The following is a 24893-nucleotide window of genomic DNA, read 5'->3' as shown; positions in this document are numbered from 1 at the left end:
CATAAGGCCTCTTTGTCAATATCTGTTTTCAAGGTAGGCAAGTGGTTATGGGAAAGACGTTATGGCAGTGACATCTTCCTCCTTTTTCAATCAACATGCTCCATCTTTTGGATGTTGCCCAGAAAATTGCACTTTCTCCCCACCTCTAACGTGAACATTAGATTAATGCCATTGGCCATTGTGTACTTCTGTGTAACTCATCGCTTATTCATTGCTTTATTCATGTAACTAAAAAATCAAGCATTGTTTTATGCCAGGCTTCATCAATATTTTATCAAAAATGATTGATTTTCACAGCTGTAGTGTGCAGGATGTGATATTATCTGCACCTTACAGATGAGGAAACTGAGAGTCTCAGTGAGGTTAGATAACTCAATCTAAGATAATTTTTAGAAGAGGAAGCAGTAAGTTGAAACAAATAAACATTTAGAAAAACATTTAAACTTGCTCTGCCAATTAAAGAAATGTAAATTAAAATCTCAAGGTACCATTTTTCACTTAGCTTTTAAAAAGTAAAATATCCAGTACCAAAAAGAACTAGTAATTTAAATATTTCTAGCATCATTTAAATTGGCTTAGAGAGCCATAATATTTTGTTTAGAGAAACATAATATATTCTTACCAGATTGCCTCCCCTAGGGATTAGTCCAAAATATTGGTTTAAATAAATAAAGACATTCATGCCTATTTTGATAGTAGTGTTTTATTTATAGTAGTAGAATTTTGGAAGTCACAGGAATGTCCAATAATAGTAGACTAATTACATAATTTTGCTCCAACTCTTGATAGAAAATTTTGCATCCATTAAAAATAGGAGAATATGTATAATGTAAGTGAAAAGTTCAGGGTGTAAAATTGTATGCATACTCTGTTTCACTATACGGTAATCGTATTCATGAAGAAAGACTAGGAGAGAATGCCCAGAATGATAGTTGGATTAAGATGGAAGGATGATGGGTGGGTTTTTTCTTTTTCCTTCTTTATTTACAAAATATTCTCTCTGGTTGGTATGTTACATTTTTAAAAAAACAACACATTTATTATCTACTAGTTTCTGTGGGTCAGCAGTCTGGGCATGTCTCATGTATCATTGGGAACCCAGGGACCCTCTGCCCTGGGTCTTACAAGGCTGCAGTGTCAGCTGGGCTGCATTCTCATCTGGAAGCCTGGACGGGGAAGAATCTGCTTCCAGGCTCATTCAGGTTGTTGGCAGAATTCAGCTGAGGGCCCTGAGTTTTAGTGGATGTTGGCTGGGGGCCACGCTTGGGTCCTAGAAGGGGCTCACAGTTCTCTGCCATGTGGCTCTCTATAAGCTGTTCACAACATGGCAAGTTATTTCTTCAAGGTGTGCCTCTCTTCAGTTACAGAGTCTGGTATATTACATTTTTGTAGTATTTTTATATTACATTTTTAATTTAAAAGTTTTTAAAAACACAACCCTCCATTGTCACATATCAAAGCAGGATTTGAGCCTAGTACTTTCTGTCATGTTCCAGTGTTCCTCATTGATTTGTGGTTCTAATATTGGACAGGCTGAGAGATAATCACCCCACATGGTAATGAGGGTATAACATTTATGGACTGGACACTGTTTTAATTTTTAAAATATACTTACTCAAGTAATCCTCATGGCAATCATGTTGTAGTTATTCTTAATATCCCCATTTTATGGATGGGAAATTGAGGCACAGAGGCTAAGAAACTCGTGCAAGCTCACAACGGTAAGTGGTGGAATCAAGATTTTCACCTAATTAGTATGAGTCCAGTTACCACACTCTTAACCACTTGGCTTTACGGCCTTTCTAGATAGCGGGTTGGGTAGAAAGTGCCCTGGCTTAAGTGTCTGAGGATCTGGGTTTAGATTCTTGCCTTACCCTCTGAGTAAACTTGAACAAACCTCATTTCCTGTATTTGTAAAACAATGCAAGCAGCATATCATCTCTGTCTAACTCACAGACTGATTTTTTTTAATGGAGCTCACACTGGTTTATAACATTATATAAACTTCAGGTGTACATCATTATATTTTGACTTGTGTTTAGACTGCATCATGTTCATCACCAAAAGTCTAGTTGCCATCCGTCAGCATACATGTTTCCCTTTACTCCTTTTGCCCTCCTCCCACCCCTTTCCCCTCTGGTAACCACCAGTCTGTTCTCCGTTTCTATGTGTGTGTCTATTGTTTATCTTCCACATATGAGTGAAGTCATACGGTAGTTGTCTTTCTGTGACTTATTTTGCTTAGCATAATACCCTCAAGGTCCATCCATGTTGTTGTAAATGGCAAGATTTCATCTTTTTATGGCTGAGTAGTATTCCATTGTATATGTGTACCACATCTTCTTTATCCATTCATTCATGCATTGATGGGCACATAGGTAGCTTCCAAGTCTTGGCTATTGTGAATAATGCTGCGATGAACATAGGGGTGGATATATCTTTTCAAATTTGTCTTTTTGTGTTCTTTGGATAAATACCCAAAAGTGGAACAGCTGGATCATATGGTATTTCTATTTTTAATTTTTGGAGGAATCTCCATACTGTTTTCCATAGTGGCTCCACCAGTTTGCACTCCCACCAGCAGTGTAGGAGAGTTCCCTTATCTCCACATCCTCTCCAACACTTATTATTTCTTGTCTTTTTAGTAATAGCCATTCTGATGAGCATGAGGTAATATCTCATTGTAGTTTTGATTTGCATTTCCCTAATAATTAGTGATGCTGAATATCTTTTCGTGTGCCTGTTGGCCATCTGTATATCTTCTTTGGAAAATTGTTGTTCAGATTCTTTGCCTATTTTTTGACCGGGTTGTTTGTTTTTTTGTTGTTGAGTTGCATGAGTTCTTTATATATTTTGGATATTAACCCCTTATTGGACATATGATTTGCAGATACACCAAATATCTCTCAATTGGTAGGTTGTCTTTTCATTTTGTTGATGATTTCCTTTGCTATGCAAAAGCTTTTTAGCTTTATGTAGTCCCACTTGTTTATTTTTTCTTTTGTTTCCCTTGCCTAAGGAGACATGATATTCAAAAAGATAGTAAGACCGACATCAAAGAGTATACTGCCTGTGTTTTCTCCTAGGAGTTTTATGGTTTCAGGTCTTACATCCAAGTCTTTAATCCACTTTGAGTTAATTTTTGTGTATTGTGTCAGATAATGGTCTACTTTCATTCCTTTGCATGTGTCTGTCCAGCTTTCCCAACACTATTTATTGAAGACACTTTCCTTTCTCCATTTTATGTTCTTGGCTCCTTTGTTGAAAATTAGCTGTCCATAGCTGTGTGGGTTTATTTCTGGGCTCTCAATTCTGTTCCATTGATCTGACTCACAGACTTATTAAAAAGATTCCTTGCAAACTCTATAAAGTGCTTTCCAATGTAAGGTGCATTATGCTTTCTCTCGGGAAGCAGTACTGTACTTTAAAATAAGCACTGAAGAAAATGAATATGTTAATGGGCTGTAGATGAATTCAGTCAGCCAGGCAAGTATTTGATAGGTCTTGTTTCTTCTTATGGGTACCTTTTAAAAATTTCTTTATTCAAGAGACTTGGAGTCAGACAGCACACTTTCAGAGGCATGAAGTGCTTGCCTTGTGCTATGGTCCATGTCCAAGTTCATAAAAAATAATTTAATAAACCACCTGTCAGGCCTTGTGGGCATTTTCTCATCAAGTTGTTTTACAGATAGAAACCTCAGCCTCACGGCAGATCAGATGGGAGCAGGTCCAGAACACAGGAACAAAGGTCCAGTGTCAGTTCAGCAGTTTGAGCAATACTACAGTGAAGGGCTGATTGAAAGGGGCCCAGCAGATTCCATTTAAAAGACTGAACTCTTTTTAGCAGGCCCCACACTGTAACCGCTTTTGTCATACCCCGTGGAATTGTGAGCATTGACTGTGGAGAAAGTTTTGTGGTAAAATCAGGTGGCCCCAGACATCACATCTGGTCTGTGCTTCTGTGTGAAGGTTCTGAGGCCTGATTGTTCCCAACCTTCCTTGGGTGCAGAAAGAATGGTTGAAAGCAGAGAACTTTGAGTTTGTCATGGAGGCACCATGGCAGTGGCCATTGTGGTCATCTGACACCCTGCTCTGGTCTCCGTGCCAAGTTGTCTTGGGCACACCAAGCTCTAGAAGGGAGCAGTCCCTCCCACACCCAGCTCCAAAGTTTCGTGAAGTATTTTTCTCTGCTTGGAAAGTTAAGGTTGTGGCTGTCAGTTCAAATGTCCTTTTTATTTGATACTTTCTTCTCATCTCATGAGGTGATGGCTAATTCACCGTTAAAGAAATGGAGGAGTTCAACCCATTATAGATATTTCCTATTTAAGTTTTTCATTTTGAAGTATTTTCTATTACATTGCCTACAAGTTTATGCTATGAAATTCTACCAGATGTGAGCTAATAAAAGGCTATAAGGTTAATCTTTTTTCACTTCTCCATATTTGACTTTTTACCATTATAAATTTCCTCAGATTACTAACCTATTAAAACAGCCAATGAGACCTGGCTGAAAATCTGTTCATTTTCCCTCAAAATTTAGCAACATGGCATGGGTTTCCCATAGAAAACCCACTTTCCCATTAAGGTGGAACTAGATAGCTTCACACAGCAATAGCAGTGGTAAGGCATTTTAATGAGCGTTCTGCTAGGCCAATAGGTCTGTCCTGTCAGGCTTTACTCATTATCAATTCATGGTCATTTGGAGGAAAGAAATGGATCAAGAGCGTGTACCTTGCTCTCTGTGGTGTTGTAAGAGGATGTAGAATGTGGCTGATAGATGCTGGATGGTATCAGCTAATCTCGATGATAATATTCCAAGCACTAACGCATAGAGGAAAGAGCAAGACCCTTTTGGGTGTATATGCTGTGAACTGGACTCCAGCTCAATTCTTTACTGGCTGTGTAACCACTGATGACTTAGTAAACCTCTTTAAGCCACACTTTCCAATCTGAAAATTGGGAGAAAATAATACCCTGTGTAGTAGATAATGTATGCAGAGTACCAGGCACAATACCTGCTTATAGGAAGTACTTAGTAACTAGGAGCCACCACTGTTATCTCAGACATTCATCTGTTCATCAGTTATTGAGAGGGTTCTATGTGCTGGGCATTGGGTGGAAAAATGCATCATTCATTAGTAGATAAGATGAAGCAACTGATTTTGATATAGGGCGAAAACCATGGCAGGAAGAAAAGATGAGGCTTGCTTATTAGTGATGTCACTGAGGGCTGTCCCTGGTAAGGCAGATGGTTGAATGTTTTAACTGGGTGTCAAAGCCAAGGACTTCATCTCTGGGTGACATTATCAAAGGAGAGGACAAGAGAAAACAAGGTCATTTAATGAGAGAGTAGCAGCTATTTGTATCCCAATTATGCTTTCTCTTGACATTCACTGAGACAGTGCAAAGATTAATTTAAAAATTTTCACCCTCTGAATTACTGGTTTATATTTTGTTAACCATGATGGCTAGTTGTCAGATAACTAGGACATTTATAAAAGGAATGCTTATAGTAGAAAGTGTCTCCCAGGAAACTAAAGATAGACGTGACTAATTTCAGTGGCAAGGTGAGCTGTTTTTCCAGAAGGCTGGAGATGGGATGTAGCAGTTCAGTATTTGCTTGCCAGTGACAATGTGGCCTGAGATCTGCTGGGAGTGTTGGTCCTGGCAGCTTTCTCAGTTGGTGTGATGAGTGTGGAGTGTGTCCCCACCCGCTGCCTCCTCTGCTGCATATGCTGCTTTTTTCGCCATCTCGGTTATTTGCTGCCAACTTCTTAATCTTTCCTGATGCTTGGGCCTTCCTTCTGGTGCTTCCTATTTAGCCTTGATCATTCCTTAAGCCTCGCCTTCAATTCAGTTCCTGTTTGTCCTGGCTCAGATTGTATACGGACTTAATTATTCTCTATGTGTAGTGAAAATAATATGGACATTGGAGTCAAGGAACCAGATTCCTAGCACAGTGCACTTGCTATACTGCCAGTGTCTGAACTCCTTCCTCCTCTGTAAATTGAGATAATGGTACCTGCTGTAGATGGAGGGTTGTGTAGGTTCATTGAGAGAAAACCACCAACCCCTGATTGTCACATGTGGTGGATGTTATATAAACGACCACGTATATCTTTTAATTTACTTGCTGCAAATTGTGTCTTTAGACACAGAATTCACATGCAAAGCTAATAAATGCTGATAGGGCATTCTTTTGTGAGCTTGCTGCTTGGTTTTCTTTAGGCCAATGGTAATTAGTATTACGTGTGTGTGTCTACACGCATTTACGCACATACATGTTTATTAGTAGCTGGACACACACATACTCATGCACATGTGTGTTTGTGTATACTATTTCCTTTGCTACTAATGCAAGCACAGCTAACACAGGTATACGGAATTTAGGCTTGATTGCCCCTTACCATTTTATATTATCCTCAAATTCTTTAAAAGAAAACAAGACCATACAAAAACAGCTTTCACAGCATATTACTATCGTATAGAGATTCCAGAAAATAGCATCGTGAACAAAGCTGGAATTGTTTTAAAAGAATACTCGGTAATCTTGTTGGTGTCCTGTGCAGAACTAACATACAGATCTCTCCAGTTACTGTAAACCTCTCTATAAGGAGGGCCCACGTTGGCGGGCTGGGTAGGGTGGAGAGCACCAGTAACGTTAATAAATTGAATCCAAGTCATTGCAGAGATCAGAAGTTCGTTTTGTGTCACCACGGTGGGCTCTTGAGAAGAGAGGGAGACTACCAACAGCCCTCACCAAACGTTTCTGTTTTACAGGCCATAATTAAGTCCTCTTTGAATGGTTTCACCTGGTAGGATGTTCAGTGAAGGGAGATTATCATCACTTTGCCAGTTCTTTGAAGACCGTTTCATTGGGCTCGGCTTTTTGCCCCCAAAATGCGAAAGAGAGAAATGAGACATCAACAGAACTCGGGCGTGTGTCAGGCTGGTAATGAAGGGAGGGCCATGTACCTCTCAACTGTCATCTCAGGAGACGAGAAAGACCAGGCCCACAAGGTTCCCATGGAGGCTTCCTTTGCAGCCCCCTGACTCCAGCACCTGTAGAGGAAGACAGGCACTTGGTGTAAGGAATACCTAAGGAAGATCAGCTGAGGCTTATTTTCTTCCAAACAGATTTTGTATTTCCTCAGGTTCCATAATTATATATCTTTTCTTTTTTTAGTGTTTTCCTATACGTTTATAGGTTGTAGTTGCCCTACTATGTGAAACAAATATTAGACCCGGGCTTTAAACTCCCGGTTATAAGTACAGACCTCTGTAATCTGTGGCATATGCCTCTGATGTCAGCTGAAATGAACTTTGTTCAGCAAAATGGTTTGTAAATATTGGTTTGCGTTTGGCAACAAGAGTGAACAAATCAGTATCTCTGCCTTATCCTGAGTTTATGCAAACAAACCCGCCGGTTTTACATTTGAAAATCCCAGCTCTAATGGTTTCAGTCTCAAGTGGCCCCCCATCTGTCGGTGTGTATCCGTCACCTGCAGAGCTGTTTGCCTTTGACACGGCCACTCAGCGCTGGCCGGGAGAACACCCTCTCAGTGGTTCCCTTGCTCCAAGACCGGGTGAGGTCATTTTACTTAACGCACACAGTTTTAGTGTTCCTGACAGCAGAAATGGTCAACAAGGAGCCATTCTCAGTGTGGGAAGAAAGGAGCTGACCTGGCAGGAGACGCAGCAGCTTGTCCCCTTGCTGCGTGAGCAGTGGAACATTCTTGCAGTGCATTTTCCGGCCGTGTTCTGTGAGCCGTCCATTCCCCTCCTGCTTTTGGCACAACCCGTCTCCAGGTTAGCTGGAAAGCCTGGTGTCTCTATTTTTAAACTTGCTGTCATTTCCATGCCTTGTGGGAAGAGAAGGTGAAAAGGATCATTTGTTCTTGGGCCAAGATATCCCTCAGGCTCCCTGAACTTTTTTGAAATAAACAGGAGTGCCACCCAGCCCTAAGCCCTACTGTAACAAGCGGAATGTTTAGCCTGCTTAGTGAAAAAGACTGTTTTGTTTGCCAGAGAACGTTATCTGTTTAAAGGAATCAGTTGAGTCCTGTGGCTCTGCGTGGTGGAATGTGTGTATTTTAGGATTGAGTTGAACACATTGGGTCATGGCCTGGGGTTGGACAGGAAGACCAAACGGCAGGGCCCAGGGAGTGGCGAGAGCTCAGCAAGGGTGCTGGGGTTCACGCCCTCCCCGCCGGCTGCCTGCACAGGCAGAGGCCGGCTGCCGCTCGGAGGGCCCGCGCTGTCCTGCGGGGCGGTGTCCCCCGGGACAGATGCTGCGGGCCGGGGCAGGGAGGCAGGGCTTGCGCAGGGTTGATGAGGGGCTGGCATTCTGCCTTTGCCGGATTCAGCGGCCTTTCTTCAAATGGGGCACAGATGCCCCGACTTCGCGGGAAGATCCTTCAAGGTGCACCCTGGCAGGATTGCTGTCTGGGACTCGGCCTCGAGAGCATCAACTTCCATGTGTACACCTCCGGAAACTGCGTGACCTGCCTTCGGGCGCTCCTTGCTGCAGGCTTTAAGCCAGCTCTCCTTTCCCACCTCCCCTTCCTAATAGCCCTGTTGCCCCCTTTCAGAAGACAAACACACCCTCAATCCAATGGGAGGCATTATTGCAGGGTGCCTGAGAGGGTACCTAGTTTTAAAAATTATTGAAGAGGTACATGTGCAGAAAAGTGTGAAGACTTCTATTAGGTTAATCTTCCTTGAGCAATCTAAATCAGTGCTGTCCCGGAGAAGTATGGTGGCAGTCATGGGTGCAGACAACACTTGTAATTTTAAATTTCCTTATGGCCACATTGAAAAAAGTGAAAAGCAATGGGTGAATTAATTTTAATAATACATTGTATTTAACTCAATATATCCAAACTATTATCATTTCAACATGTAATCAGTATAAAAAGCTATTAGTGAGATATTTTACCTTCTGTTTTTCATATTAAGTCTTTGAAATTTGGGATATGCTTTACACTCACAACATGGCTCAGTTCAGACTTGCCTCATTTCTCGTGCTCAATAGCTCCGTGTGACTAGTGGCTGCTATACTGGATGGTACAGTTCTAAGTGATAAAATGCATAAGCTTTAAGCCGATCGTATGTGGGAGCCAAGGAGCACTTAGATTGGTTCATGTTTGAATTATGAAAAATAGCACAAACAAGATTGAGAGGCATTGCTTAAGAGCATAAGGTCTAGAGCTGAACTGAATCCTAGCCTCACTGCTTATCTGCTGGGTGACCTTGGACGGGTTACTTAACCTCTCTTTGCATTGGTTCCCACTTTTATAAAGTGAGGATGATAATAGTACCTTCTTCATAGGATTGTCATGAGGATTAAAAGTCTGTTCTATATAAAGCACTTAGAAGAGTGTCTGGCATCTGGTAAGCACTATTTAAATTTTGCTACTACTATTATTATTATTCTAGTCAAACCCACCAAGGTAGCCATGGTGTGGTGGCAGAAACTAGGCTTGCTTCTCAGGAGACTTGTGCCAGCTCTCTGCCACTGATCACCTTGTGTTTGAACAAACTCTGGGAGCCTCAGCTTTCGCGGTGCAGAGTGTCGTGCCTCCTGGCTCTCAGGACACTATGCTGGGTGAACAAATGACTAAGTGTATCTCAGAGCTACCATTTTTGAATCTTCTGTCTGCCAGCATAATTTATATGTATCGAAGAAGGTGTTTTATCCCCATTACACTTGAGGAAGTCAAGGCTCAGGAACTAGCCCCAGGTTACAGTGTTGGGCGGGGACAGAGCTGGCATTTGCGTGCGGCACCATCTCCCTGAAGCCTCTGCCCTTGAATGGTGCCACATGCTATTGCCCATGTATACATCATGATTGTTACTGAGATGTACAGGTTTGTCCACATACAGCTAAACTCTAAGTGACACACAGACGCCTTCCCATTTCCCAAGATTGCAGATTAAGCTACTATGAAATACCCCCTGATAAAAACACCTAGAAATGCCAGATAAATATAGCAAATATTTACTTAAATGGATAACAGCTTGCAAGAAAGAAGAGGAATTGGCTCTTAGGGAAGCAAAACCACAGTGAGATATGCTTTCATATCCACCAGGGAGGCTATAATCAAAAAGACAGATGATAACAAGTGTTGGTGAGGACGTGGAGACGTCAGAACCCTCATACACAGCTGGTGGGAATGTAACGTGGTGCAGCTGCTGTGGAAAACAGTTCCACGGGCAGCTCCTCAAGTGGTGAAACCTGGAGTTACACTCCTAGGTATGTGCCCAAGAGAAATGAAACCTATGTCCACACAAAAACTTGTATGCGAATGTTTCTAACAGTGTTATTCATTATAGCCAAGAAGTGGAAGCAACCCAGATGTCCATCAACTGATGGATAGATTATAAAATGTGGTATATCCATACAATGAAAAATTATTTGCCCTTAAAAAGGAATGAAGTACTGGTACGTGCTACAACATAGACGAATCTTTGAAACGTTGTGCTAGGGGAGAGAAGCTGGTCACAATGGATCACATATGGTATGATTCAGTTTATATGATGTGTCTGGAATAGGCAAATGTATAGAGAAAGAAAGTAGATTTGTGGTTGCTTAGGGCCGGGGGAGGGAAAATGGGGTGACTGCTAATGCATAGGGGGTTTCTTTTTGGGTTGATGAAATGTTCTGGAATTGATTGTGGTGATGGATACACCACTCTGTGGATGTACTAAAAGCCACTGAATTGTTCACTTGGAGTGAATTGTGTGGTAAGTGAATTATATCACAAAAAAGCTGTTAAAAAAGAAAAGAAAGAAGAGGAAATCTCCAGGTGCCAGAAGTGAAGACGTGTAGGAGCTTGAGCTGTTCCTGCGGTGAAGGCAAAGGAGAGGAGGGCCCTTGCCAGTGAAGGCTGAGGGCTTGAGATTGTGTTTGTTTAGATTTGGTTTTGATTTTTCCACGTTGTAGTTGTGAAAAGTTTTCAAAAATAAAATAGTCCCGTGGTTATAACAACAACAAAACCTCAGCCGTGTGCTCCAGTCGTCCCCACTTCCATTCCTACTTCCCAGGGCAGCTACGTTCTCTTACCTTACACCTTGGCCTCCATGTTCTTAAAAGCACCTGATTCACTGCTCTTGCTCGATTTTTCCATCTTGCCCACAGTCTGCTGACGTCCCTCTGGGGAAGAGGCGCTTCCATACACTCGCCTCTCCACCTCTCAGGATACATGTTTCCTGCCCTCGTCTGCCTCACAAAGTTAAATCACAATTTTGTTTTGCTTGGTTTCTCTTTGAACTGCTGTCAGTGTTTGCTCTGTGAGGGGTTTGGGAAGGGGCTTTGTGTCAGGGAGGTGTTGGGGAAGTAAGGGTGCCGAGGGGGCTGGTCGAGGATCAGAGGAAAGTCACTAAGGACAGACGGACCGCCAAGGGTTGCTGGTGAAGAGGCCTGTGGGAGGCTGTTTCCCCTGTGTCGGGTGGAGGCCCAAGGCCCCTGGAGGTCAGCAGGGCTGGCAGGTGGGAAGACAAGCTGGCCGTGAGGCAGGGGGCAGTGAGGCCAGGCTGGAGTGGCAAAGACACCTTCATCAGTGTGGGGACAGACGCCCTACAGAGTTAAACGCTGCTGCTCCACTTCTGCCTTCCCAGTGTCCTGCAGATCTCTCTCGTGAATCCTAACCTGGAAGCCCAGAGAGGGGAATGTGGGAAGCCTGGCCGTGAATTAGCTAAGTCAGGGTGCAGACCCCTGCAGTGGCTATCAGAAGTGTGGATCCAGACACCTCAGGAAAATCATCTGTTTTATCTTTTGTTGGAGCCTTCCATCCTCCTGCTCCAATTCAAAAATATGAAAGTTGGTTTCAGCTGACCTTTCTATTATATCCTATTCTTGGGGTGCTAATCCTGTATCTTGTTTTTCTCTATCTCTTTTCTCTTGCTTGAGAACACTGCTCCTTGATGTGTTGTAGATTTTTATTGTGTGCTTATGTTCAGTGAAGTTTTTTCTGTGGGATTCCGCAAAATTAGGGCAGTACTGCTCCCGAGCAGTGTTTGCTTTGCTTCTGCCGGGCATCTGCGAGACTCTAGCCTAAATATGATCATTTCTCAGCTAGGAGCCCATGTATATACAGAAATTATAATTTTGGATCCCAAACATGAATGAGAATAGACCCAGTGTTTCAGTGTCTCAGCGTAAATTTTTATTTCCTCATGCAGAGTCCAACAGAGACCCGTTTCCCCTGCGTCCGTAAGTGGATTTCTTTTGAATGGCTCAGTTTGATACAGGGAACCTCAGTTCCAGCTCCTGCCTCTCACAGGCCCAAAGTTTGATCTCTTATCTCTGTTCCGGTTAAACATGGCATAGTGATGCATATATTTACCCACTTCCTTCTGACCCTAAAATGATGATGAAGGGGTAAAAAAATACAAAAGAGCGAGACAGTGGGAGAACGTGAGAGGTGACCACAACAAAAATTTTAAAGCTGGTAAATAGATGGGTGACTAATAACTAATAATTAGTCAACAGACCAGAGAAAAGCTGAAATTTATGCTGGAAGTGCAAGAAACCCAGCTGGGAAGGCTTTTGGAAACATATTCATAATATGGTCTTCTTAAGTCGGGCCTTTTGCTGGGAATGTCAGTGTTACTGCATTGCTGTCATCCGTGACTCAGAATTTAACTACTTGTTTTTTCTGTGTGGCTCTTATATTGCAGGAAATATGAGTGAACCTTCTGTTATCTGGCATGTTTTAGGGAAGGACATCTGAAAAATTAAATATTGTCCTTAACACTTACTAGGTATTCCAAATACGCGGTGCTTTCCAAGAGCTAACAAAGTTGAATCTGGGAGTTTAGAATTGGAAGGGTACAAAGGTATAATTTAGTACATCCTTCTGTTTTAAGTGTGAAGAAATTGAGGCTCAAAGAGTTGAAATGACTTGTGCAGGATCATACAGCTAATTACTGACAGAGTTGGGAGTAGCAAATAGGGCTCCCTACTCCCTGCGTATGTCTGTGCATCACAGAGGACATAAAATGTACTTAAACAAGAATATCTGGAACATTATTTTTCTTTTTTTTTTTAAGATTTTATTTTTGCTTTTTCTCCCAAAGCTCCCCAGTACATAGTTGTGTATCTTCAGTTGTGGGTCCCTCTGGTTGTGGCATGTGGGACGCCACCTCAGCATGGCCGACGAGCAGTGCCATGTCCGTGCCCAGGATCTGAACCAGCAAAACCCTGGGCCTCCGAAAAGGAGTGCGTGAACCCAACTACTGGGCCACGGGGCTGGGCCCTGGAACATTATTTAATTTTCCTTGGCTAATTTATAGGATTCCTCAAAAGGGCTTTATAGGTATAAACCCCATAAACCTTGGGATGTAATATATGTGATATGTAGTCAGACCACTAGCTCTCAAGCTTTTTCATGCTTTATGTTTACTAAAAAATAAGATCTCAGGATGAAATTGCTTGCTAATATTAAGAAGTGTTTACACACCTGCCTTAGTTGTATACATATGGATATCATTGGGATCCTAGGTTTTCTTCAATTTCAGTCAAAGGGAAAACCCCTAACAATGCTCTAGAAGCAGCTCAGAAGTACAAGATCTCATTTTTAAGTTCACACATTTTACTCCCCTTGGATGGGAGAGGTTGGCAAGAGGAGTGGGGTCATTTCCATTTAAGAGTTTTAAGACAGCTGGTTTGGCTTTTTACAGTAGTCCTAAACTGAAGTGGTTGAATGATGGCGAGTTCTAATTAGGAAAGTGCTGGAGTTTATTTGTGTTTTTTCCTCCATAGCACTCTTAAGTGCTCCTTAGTGGCCCATTTTGAGTGTCTTTTCTGGAAGCATAAATAGATCCTCTCTGCTGGACCTTTACCATGGTAACATTTAATGGTTTTCATTAATATTGGGGTTTAAACTTTACAGATATAATACTTCTAAACAGATACAGTGTCCCCCATGACCAAAGTAGGTAGAAAAGCCTCACTTGAAATGGTTCAACAGAATTGTTTAGTAAGGGGCTGGCCCGGTGGCGCAGTGGTTAAGTGCACACGTTTCGCCTTGGTGGCCTGGGGTTTGCCGGTTCGAGTCCCGGGCACGGACATGGCACTGCTTGGACCACCATGCTGTGGTAGGTGTCCCACATATAAAATAGAGGGAGATGGGCACGGATGTTAGCTCAGGGCTGGGCTTCCTCAGCAAAAAGAGAGGAGGATTGGCAGATGTTAGCTCAGGGCTAGTCTTCCTCAAAAAAAAAGTATAGTTTGGTAAGCTTGAGCATTTGTCTTGACGTAAAAAAATACTATATCAATTACCTACAAAAATGATCACATGTAAAATGAGAGATTGCTTTTATTTCGCTTTTATAACGTGGTTTATTATCTTGCAGTGTGTGAACTTAAATCTCCCTCCATGAGTGACTTTCTGTGGGGACTGGAGAACTCTGGCTGGTTAAGGCACATCAAGGCCATCATGGATGCAGGAATCTTCATTGCAAAGGTATGCGAGTGCAGAGAAAACGAATCAAGGCGCACACCAGCCAGTGCACTCTGACTTCAGAGTGGATGTCCTTTTCCCTCCCCATCGGCTGCCCTGTGCTAAGCTGTGCTGCACTGACCGCGGAGCTGGCTTCGCAGAGCTCCAGAGTTTGTCCTCTGAAGATGCGATGTTGTGAAAGAGAAGGCAGTGCTCAGTTGATTGTATGTCAGCACACAGGTCAAGTGGTGAAATATTTTCAGGATATTCTCTCTTCAGTTAGGCTTAGTTCTAGATGGAGGAATTTTCCATAGGAGGGTAGACCCAAACATGAGGCACTTCAGTGATCGAGGCCTGAGGCTTCCATCTTAGTAACCAGCTCCTCCTTTCTAATGATGGCATAAGCAAAAGTCATGTTCTCGAAATGTGGTAGGTGAATTCTGTTCTGCCATAGGAAGAATCCTGCTGCAACTTTCATACAAGCTGTTTTTGAATGCATTGTCTGTTTTGTGGGTTTTTTAATAAATTCAGATTTATATGTTTTTCCTGATGACATGGTATGCTCCCGTTTATTAGATAATTCATTTATTCAACAAATATTTATTTAGTGCCAGGCATTTTTCTAAGTGCTGAGGATGCAATGCTGAATAAGCCAGAGCAAGTCTCTTCCCTCAGAGAGCTGACGTTCTGGTGTGGGAGACAGAAAATGAATAAAAATAGAATTTCAGGTAGTGATAAATGCTATGACAACATCTCTGCCGTGTTTCCCAATTTCTGTTTCCTGCCAAGATACTCAGCAAAAAATTGTGTGTCCATTTGCCGTGGCAAATAGAAATTCTTCTCTTAGCGGAGACCTGCTGAGAGTTTTACCTTTGTTTTCTCCTCCTTCCCTCCACCACTGTGTCCATTACGTGGTTCTTATCCTTTTATCTCTAATTTCGTAGTTTTACAATTTCTAGTTTTGATGTCTTTTCCCTTTTGGAAATGATTGAGGCCAGTAGGAACTCTGGAATTTCCATATAGGAAAGGCTTGAGGTGGGAACCTGGAGGGGCGTGGGGAGGGGAAGGTGGGCTGGGAGACCCATCCTGCGGGTGCGTCTGCACGGGAAGCATCTTCTGTGCAGTACACGTGCTTGGCTGAGGTGGCCCGGGTGGTGGCTTCCCGATGTAGCGAAGGGGAGGGAAAGCTGGTGCAGCAGCCCACACCTTGGCTCTGCGCTAACTGGATGGGGGCATGAATGCTAAATAAATGGACACTTTTGTGTTTTGTTGTTTTGCCTGTTTCTTTCGGTAGGTATAAAGCCAAATCTGGCTCTGATGAAAGATGTTTCCTTTTTATAGTCGTTCTTTGTGACTTTGCTGATCTTGTGTTTTTTAGGCAGTTTCAGAGGAAGCGGCAAGTGTGCTCGTTCACTGTTCCGATGGCTGGGACAGGACTGCTCAGGTGTGCTCGGTGGCCAGCCTCCTGCTGGATCCGCACTACCGGACTCTGAAGGGATTCATGGTGAGTGCGGCGCCCGGCCGCCCTCCCACGCCGGGCCTCGAACACAATGGACCTGTCTGTTGGCAACTATTGACAATTTTTTTCCCCCCTCATTAGATCAGCAAGATCGATTAAAGGGGAAAAATTGAAATAGGCTTGGAGTAAAGAGGTGAATTTCTGGGATGGTGGAACCAATTCAAGTCAATGCTATTGAATGTGAATGTGGGGGCAGATATATTCAGTAGTTTGTAAAATAGTGAGTTTTATATGTCATTTGCTCATAAGTATTTCAAGTTTGAGGTTACATGTGAATATATAACAGAAAACACTTTTCAGAAAAAACAATCGGAGAAAAAGTTTTGTATATTATGCATGTAAAAAGTCCTTGAGAGGAAACCTGTTTTCACTTACTGCTTTCATCTTTTAAGTAGTCCTCACAACTCTAGATGAGGATATTGAAAATTTCTCAGTGTTTTGTGTGTTCTTTGCTGAAATTATGAGTACATCCTCTCCTAGATTTTGTACCTTTTAGGGGTGCGTCAAAACATGACATGTTGCTTCCAACGGCAGAATATTTGTGTAGTTGCCTGGAATGGTGAAGCTCTGGCTAAGCTGGAACCATACTTTTTTTGTGGGGGGGTGGAGGATGAGGAAGATTGTCCCTGAGCTAACATCCGTGCCAATCCTCCTCCACCCTGCATGTGGGACGCTGCCACAGCATGGCCCAAAGAGTCGTGCGCAGGTCCACAACTGGGATCCAAACCCACAAATCCTGGGCCACCAGAGCAGAGTGCACGGACTTAACCACTATACCACTGGGCCGGCCCCTGGAACCATTCTGTTAAAGTGACTGCAGGGACTTCCTAGTGACTGAGAGATGACCTGGTTCCTGCCTCCTGAACCATGATTTGGTAGAAAGTGCTTCGCTGACTCCTGAGTCCACGCGAGGGATAGATGCTGACAGAGGAGCCTGAATGGGATCTCTCTAGCGTAGCTCTCCTTTATCAAGTAAGAGCAGCTGACACTCTGTGGACAGGAGAGAAGAGGCAGTTTCTTCTCTTGGGCTGTTTCTTTTTGAAAGTGTCAGAGAACTTCCAGTTACCTGTGAGAGCACTGAGACTTGAGAGTTACACTCCTGCTTCAGACCCTGCCCTGGACTGAGGACTCAGGAGTAGGGGGGGTGGCTGTTCCGTGTCACACATTCACCACGGGGCCTCTCTGCTTCACACCATCCTTTACCACCTGGACTCTTTTCTGATTCTGCCCCATTAAATTTACAAGTTGTCGAGGACAAACTTCAACTACTCCGTGTGTTTTTTTAGGGCAAACCTCTGGTCATTTTAGAGCATTGGCGATATTGATGGGATTATTCTGTACTATTTGACTTTAAAAGTTTTAAAATCTGGACAATTTGAGATTATGAACTCATGTTACCCTGACTTCAAAGCAGGGCTGAAACTTCTAATATACCCCAAACCCCTATCCTTTTAGAATTCTTCTAATGTGTAGTAAAGATCACTGGAAAATACTACTAATTGTTTCTTGTAAAAAGGTTGGTATTTGATCTACTAAGAGGCAGCATCATATATTGGTTAAGAGATGGGCTTTGCTGTAGGAAGAACTAGGTTATGAGGTGGCATCGACCGCTTCCTAGTAGTGTGATCTTAGGTGAGTATTTAATTTCTCTTTCAGTTTCCCCTTCTGTAAAATGAGAGTGATGATAATACCTATCCCACACTGAACTGAGACCAGATATGAAGCAAAATGAACAGTGCCTCATAGAAGGCACTCAGGGGCTGGTGTTAGTACATTTTCACATATCCATGACTTTGGCCCTTCCGACATGCATTTCTATATTGGTGGATAATGAAGCTCATTCATTTGCCGGTTACCTGAGGATAGTGACTTCTGCTCCAAGAACTTTTGAATTCTTCAACATTATTGGTTGTGGTCTCTTATTTTCCCTTGTTTGCGTCTCTCTCTGATATTTATCTTCTTTCTTGTGTAGGTATTAATTGAAAAGGACTGGATTTCCTTTGGTCATAAGTTTAATCACAGGTAAAATATTTAAAAATCTGTTGCTTTGAATGTTTAGGATAAAAAAATCTGTTTCTGAAGTTGTCAATTGAGCAGGGGGGAAAGAGCTTTATTTTTAAAAAGTTTCTTTGTATATCTTATTCAGAAAGTTAAAATTTTGTTGTATTCATTGTATCACAGATAAATAAAGTTCTGAGTACTCTTATTATTTGTTAGGCAGAACTAATTAATGTTAAATTGTTCCAGAAGAGACAGAATGCTTATTAATTGACCTAGAAAGGATTGGCTTTCCCTTCCTCCTACCAAATGCATTTGATTTACTAAATTATTCCCTTTTTGAAGTGCAAACATTCACTTTAAGCTTCAAGTTGTGAAATGCCTGTGTAACAGTTTCTCTGTGATCTTTCACACTGGGAGTTAAATTGGGCTTGTCCTAAGGCATTTGTGTCATAGGTGAAGTTTGACCCAGATGTCTCTGGAGAGGTAATGTAGGATGGTGGCCCAGGCTTTGGAGCCAGATAGATCTAATTCTAAATCCAGGCTGTGGCGTTTACTAGCTGTGTGGCCTTGGGCATCTGTCCTCTCTGAGCACTGGTCTCCCATCTGTGAAATGGGGATACCCTCCCTATTCCACAGTGTTGGAGCAAGGATTTTCTAAAAGTCTATGTAAGTAGCCTACTCCTTGCCTGGACCATCGACTAGGCTTTTAATAAGCAGAAGCTATTGTTTTTAGAGTGACCAACCTCCTTTTGTTAGTGTTGATAGTAATGCTTGACTTGTGTTCAGGTGTTCTCTAATCTCTGAATGTTAACTGTCGTAGCTAGTGTAGTCCAAATTTAGGCAGCATGCTAATAATAATTTAATCAGATATTTTGATATGCGTTTTCAATGTGTTTTCCTAAAATAAATTATAAGTTCATGGAACTGCTCATACTTATTTTTGTAGTTTTTCCATTTAACATTAATTGAGCATTCATTCTGTGGTTTTCTGGAACCCTATTTTTATAATTATTTTTCTAGGAAAGCACAATGATTCCATTTTACAAATGGGAAAATTAAAGCCCCCAATTTAGAGACTTTTTTTGTTTGTTTTTAAAGATTGGCACCTGAACTAACATCTGTTGCCAATCTTTTATTTTCCTTCTTCTTATTCTCCCCAAAGCCCCCCAGTACATAGTTGTATGTTCTAGTTGCAGATCCTTCTAGTTGTGCTGTGTGGGATGCTGCCTCAGCATGGCCTGATGAGCAGTGCCACGCTGGTGGCCAAGATCCAAACTGGTGAAATCCCAGGCCGCCGAAGTGGAGCATGCAAACTTAACCACTTGGCCACGAGGTTGGCCTGCTAGTGACCTTTTTAATATCACATTGTTATTTTCGGTTTTGAGGTTCTACTATCTGCTAGGCAGTTAGGATCTCTGAGATAGTGGATACATGTAGAGAGAATATGGAAATGGCTGAAGACTAGCTGGATAATTGTTTTATGAGGAAAGAATATATTAGACGATCCTTTTTAAAGCTACCAAAGGCGAGTGGAACTGAAACTTTTGAGAAGTTTCCAGACAATTCTTGGAAAAACTCCTTGCTCATTTCTGTTCAAGTTGATTATCCACTGCCGAGAAGATGAAGTTCTATATTGTTATTTTGTTCTTAATGGCACCCAAATCACCCTTTTGGATTCTTTTTAAAATTCACTTAATAGTGCAAAGGACTAGGCAGTCTTCACTGAGAAATATGGGGGAGAAGATCCTAATGTACTCTTGAAAACAAAGATATGAGAGATATAAAGCTATATGGGAATCTGTGGTCACGTGGAAATAAATTACATGACAAGTTTTAACACTGCTCTAGAAATGGAAATATGCCCAGAATTTGGGAAACTGCAGTGTTTTCAAGTTGTCTTTCTTCTTCATTCCTTCCCAACACAACAACACAAAGGTGAAAAACTCTAAAGTTGCTTGGACATTCTTTCTCACTCTCCCACTAGACACTAATTAAAAGAAAGTGGAAGGTTTATTTCAAATGTTCTTACGTACTTTTAAAATTTGAATTAAAGAATGCTCTTTTTCCATGGAACGTGGCCTTGAATTTTATCCTAGCACGAACTTTCTTTTGTAACTACAACATGACCATATCCCTTGTCTACCTAGACCTTCACTACAAAGTTCCTCTTGAAATTTTAACTTAAAAGGTTAGTTTTTCCACTTCTTCTGTATTCCAGGTTTATAAGATAAGATTTCCTTAGGAACTAGGGTTGCCTTTATGATTGTTTTTGCATTTATAGCTTTCAAATTTAAAAGAGAAAAGAAAAGGAAAAAAAAAACTTGCAGTAAAAAGCCTCTAATACTTTGTTTTATAGATATGGCAATCTAGATGGTGACCCAAAAGAAATCTCTCCAATTATCGACCAGTTCATTGAGTGTGTCTGGCAGTTAACGGAACAGTTTCCTTGTGCCTTTGAGTTCAATGAGAGGTTTCTGATTCACATTCAACATCACATTTATTCCTGCCAGTTTGGAAACTTCCTATGTAATAGCCAAAAGGAGAGACAAGAACTCAAGTGAGTGTTTGGTGTTTAATTTTCATCTCAAGATTTTGTGACTGAGAATTTCAGATGGCCTTTCATAATTTTGAAGACTGTTTTAGCCACGCATCTATACTGACAGATTTATGTTATTTTCTTTTTTCTGACATCACTTCATAAATGGTTTAATGTCATCAACTGACAGAGAAGATAGGTACAAGTTCATTTCCCCCCATTTCTTGCTTGATATCCACAGACAGCTTGGTAGACTTGACACACTAATATTGAAATGAAACTCTCTGGAGTCAGAGAAGGTGATTTGCACATTTAAAAGGAAAAAGTTAGACATCTTTAGTGGATATATTCTCAGATTAAAACTGTATTGCTTTTATCCAGAGGGAAAAAGTAGATGAAATGTGGATTTGAAAATAAATTATGAAGTCAAAAACTTAACAGCAAATAAGAGAACATTTTTGAAATTTTCATAAAATAAAGTGATTTTAACTATAGTGTACGTAATAATATCAGATTTAATTTTGGAAATGGTCAGTTCAAATAAAATAGATGCAACTAGTTTTAGACTGTCTGAACAGGAAGAAAATAAGTTTTTCTAGTGGATACTAGTTTGTTTTCTCTAAGGAACTTCAGTGTGATTCCTGATACGTGGTAATAATTTAAGAGCAGCAGAGTGCATCCTTTAAGCTCACCTGTTTTCCTAGATAGTTTTATGGTTTGTTGCGATAGACTAGCCAATTTAATGGTAACTGGTTGGGTTTGAATCCTGGCTGTTCCACGCACTAGCTACGTGACTTTGGGAAACGACTTAATCTCTCTAAGTCAGTTTCCTCATCTGTAAAATGGACATATCTCGTAGGAAGAAAGAAAACACGTGAAGCATTTAAATAGTACCTGGCAAATAATGAAAATTCAATGACTATTTGGGGAAAAATCCCCCCAAAATCACATAGTTTTAGTTTACACTCAGAGGAATTAAACATCGTGTCGCGTTGAGACTATTAGAGTGTCCTGCTATACCATGAAGACAGACAGACTGTGAATTTCCCTGCTACAGAACAGGGACACCTGATGCTCAGCTAACAATTACTGGGCCCTTTCCAGCTTTAACATTACATATCTACTATTTATAAGAACCAACATAGGTCATTTTCAGGCTTGTTTTCTTTATAACAGAATTCAAGAAAGAACGTACTCTTTATGGGCTCACCTATGGAAGAATCGGGCCGACTACGTGAATCCTCTGTTTAGAGCTGACCGCAGTCAGACCCAGGGAATCCTTCGTCTCCCCACGACGCCATGCAACTTCATGTACAAGTATGTGAACCTCTGGGACCTCACTAGGTATAGTTATGAACTTAGATTCTGGCACTGTTTAATATTTGGAGGCTGAAGTGTATGAAACACTGAGCTTTAAGGCTTTTCTGGACAGAAAACACCCCAAAGGAAGATACTTGAATGTCTGGTCTGGTATTTTGCCAGTGTCTCCTCTCCCTCTCCTTTTCTCCTAAAGGTGGAATTTTCTTTAGAAGTTGATGTTTTGTAATAATGATGTCTTAAAACGTAAGTTCCAATTTATTTGAGTGAAAGGGAGAGAGGGAGGGAGGAGGGAAAAAAGGAAGGAAAGATGGAAAGGGGACTGAATAAACCAAGTGCCTTATACACGTGGAATCACAAGTTTAGGTAGTGATCATGACATAAGCTCCCTTCTTTCTCTGCTGAATCAAGTCCTGGTGGAACTATGTCCCTGTGGAAATAAGTTATTTTAAGACTGTGTCTATTGGGCTGGGGAGGCAGGGTGGCATCACACAGATTGTACTAGGTATGTACTAAGTATGTCTGTTAGATTTTACCTTCGGCTTTTGTTTTTAGGCTTGTATGATGTGGAAGGGAGACTCAGAAGTCAACAAAAAGATAAAATTACACAGAATAAACTAAGAAACCACATTCCTTCTTTCTACTCACTCCCCACACACACTTAGTGGCTTCTATTCCTCAATTTGTTTTTGTTCTTAATTATTTCAGTCTAAATTATTTCCCCAGAATTTTATGGCAGAATATTAATTCTATCACACTTTGAAAAAAAAAAAAAGCCTCATGTTTGTGTAAAAGAGCAGTTCTGAGTGTTGCTGAGACACACTGCAGTCGCCTGCATTGCAACTGAGTTGTCATTAATAGCCAGTCAACAAATACACTATTGAGGTCAAGCACTGTTCTAGGCACTGTGGGAAAACAGTGAATGGCACTGAGTCCTTGCCCTCGAAGTACTTTTCTAAGTAGAGAGTGGATCTCTGGATATCCCTGTGATAATACTGTTGATTCTCATTTGCGTTCCAGTGTGCTTGATTGTACAGGATACAAAAGGGAGGATTTATTACAAATACAACTGTAAATTTGGGGTGGGTGTGATAAAAACAAGCTAAAACCCTCAAATTTAAAAGACTCCCTTTGCAGCTGAAATATTCTAAATGTTAATACAATCACTAATTTTCCAAGATTTCTTCAAAACTAAGAGCCATTTTCTTAAACCAAAAAAAAAAAGAAAGGTAACATGTACTACTTCAGTGTATTTTAGAAGAATATATTGTAGGCTTTCTAATTCAGTACCATATATACAAGTAGACTCCTCATGAATTTACTCTCTGCAGAAGTTTACTGACCCAAGATACAGAAAACATCAACATGAAATTACCTTAAGTGGGTGGCTTTTTTTGAGCCTGTAATTTGCATTTGGTTATTATTAGGACTGTAGGACTGTGGTATTAAAGATACCTTAGAAGACCTGCGAATGTGAATTTCCAGACTGTGGTGCAGTGGCATCATACAGCTCTGCCATCCTTTCCAGGTTTTGGAGTGGAATGTATAACCGCTTTGAAAAGGGACTGCAGCCCCGGCAGTCAGTGACGGATTACCTCATGGCGGTGAAGGAGGAAACCCAGCAGCTGGAGGAAGAACTAGAGGCCCTGGAAGAAGTAAGACACGCTTGCTCTTGTTAGGCTGTTTTCTGTGCTTATTTCGTGATGATCACTGCTCCAGGCAAGCGTCTCATGTCTTAGAATATGTAAAATGCAGCAACACAGCCATTCGTATTTTTAACCAGTCGGCAACCTGAAAACAACCGCATGAAGTGAGTGCCCAGATTAACTGAAGCCCAGACCTAGGCACTCAATACATTCCAGACGTGGGCTTGTGGCTCACTTCCACGGTTTGCTGAACGAGTTGGCTGTTCCTACTATAGGTCAGGTTTTTTTGGTTACTGTTATTTGAGAGTACTAAAACGAATTCTTTCTGCAGAATACACGAAAACAATGGGATTCAAAGTGAAAAAACAAAATCAGCTATATACACTTGTAGTAAAAATGTATTTCCCCACTTTTAAGAATAATAATGATGTTTTATTAATCTATAAATAATAGCTGGGACTGACTATCAACAGTCTATTGTTTGACCTTTATAACTTCCACTACTTGGCCAGGAAGGTTATAATAACTTACATGTTTTCCTTAATTTTGTAACTTTGTTTCCAGTGATATCACTCATTTAGTTGATCACCAAAACCCACTTGGATGCTTCGCTTCATTCTGCTTGACTCATCTTCTTAAAACCCCATAGCATCATCATGTCATTCACTTGCTCAAGAATTGACACTCAGTTCCTGTTGTCTGGACCACATTCTGAATTTAGACTAAATATTTTAAATAAGATGAAAACCTCCACCCCCTCTACACCCCCAGATCATATGTAGTGTAGAAACTGTATTAGGATGAAGGCCGGGAAACTGTCAGTAAGTTAAAGTTCTTCATTATAGTTCATAAAGCAATAATGTGACTGGAAGAGAACTTCCAGTTTCCTACTTTCAGACTGATAAATGTCTAAATGAAGGTTGGCAAAATATCACAAGTCGAGTTGCAAGAAAGTCTACTCCTTTATCCAAGTGGATATTCACCTGCATGTCACCCCTGAAAATGATGGCCCAGGGGAAATGGTACGTTATGATTCAGGAACCCCAACAATAGAGATGGTCATTTAGAGGAAGCTGGTGAGGCTGACTCCTTTGGTTCCCCCATAACATTCCTAGAAACCGTCACCTTTCAAGACAGAAATACAAAAGATCTTACGTCTAGAGATGCAAACTCAAGTGCATATTAGAGAAAGATGGATAAAATCACTTTAGGAAGTTAAACTGTTGGTTTTGAGAACTTTTGAAACCAAGCATAAATCTTACTCTATTATGAATCTGCAAGGGTTAAACAAAGTGTCTTTGACCTATATGAAGAGCTCTGCCTTAATTTTACATTATTGGAGAAACAGTTTTTAACTCTGTGCATAAAATCACGACCTCACAAAAAATCCTGATGCCTGGGCTCTAAGCCTGGAGATTCTGATGGAGAAG

At 41.3% G+C, this 24893-nt stretch overlaps 1 protein-coding gene and 1 long non-coding RNA gene across 3 annotated transcripts in view; one reads left to right on the top strand and one right to left on the bottom strand.

The window, feature by feature from the left end:
• MTMR7 (myotubularin related protein 7) overlaps positions 1 to 24893 on the top strand; it is a 105807-nt gene that overhangs the window by 78299 nt on the left and 2615 nt on the right. The window contains exons 8-13 of one of the 2 annotated variants that reach the window (XM_070598290.1): positions 14359 to 14468; positions 15823 to 15948; positions 17936 to 17985; positions 20321 to 20521; positions 21677 to 21817; positions 23346 to 23472. In XM_070598290.1, coding sequence (XP_070454391.1) covers positions 14359 to 14468; positions 15823 to 15948; positions 17936 to 17985; positions 20321 to 20521; positions 21677 to 21817; positions 23346 to 23472 — 755 coding nt within the window. Of the gene's footprint in view, positions 1 to 14358; positions 14469 to 15822; positions 15949 to 17935; positions 17986 to 20320; positions 20522 to 21676; positions 21845 to 23345; positions 23473 to 24893 lie in introns of both variants that reach the window. The other variant, XM_070598289.1, reaches the window with a different exon arrangement.
• On the bottom strand, positions 3508 to 23463 carry LOC139080046 (uncharacterized). Its single transcript, XR_011534173.1, has 3 exons — positions 23273 to 23463; positions 7684 to 7862; positions 3508 to 7062 (listed from the first exon to the last, which is right to left on the bottom strand). It is a non-coding gene; the product is annotated as an uncharacterized lncRNA (long non-coding RNA).

The sequence above is a fragment of the Equus przewalskii genome, chromosome 28 (assembly GCF_037783145.1).
Source record: "Equus przewalskii isolate Varuska chromosome 28, EquPr2, whole genome shotgun sequence".
Classification (NCBI taxonomy): Eukaryota; Metazoa; Chordata; class Mammalia; order Perissodactyla; family Equidae; genus Equus; species Equus przewalskii.
The sequence above is the reverse complement of the archived record's forward strand: the minus strand, read 5'-3'. Positions and strand labels throughout refer to the sequence as shown.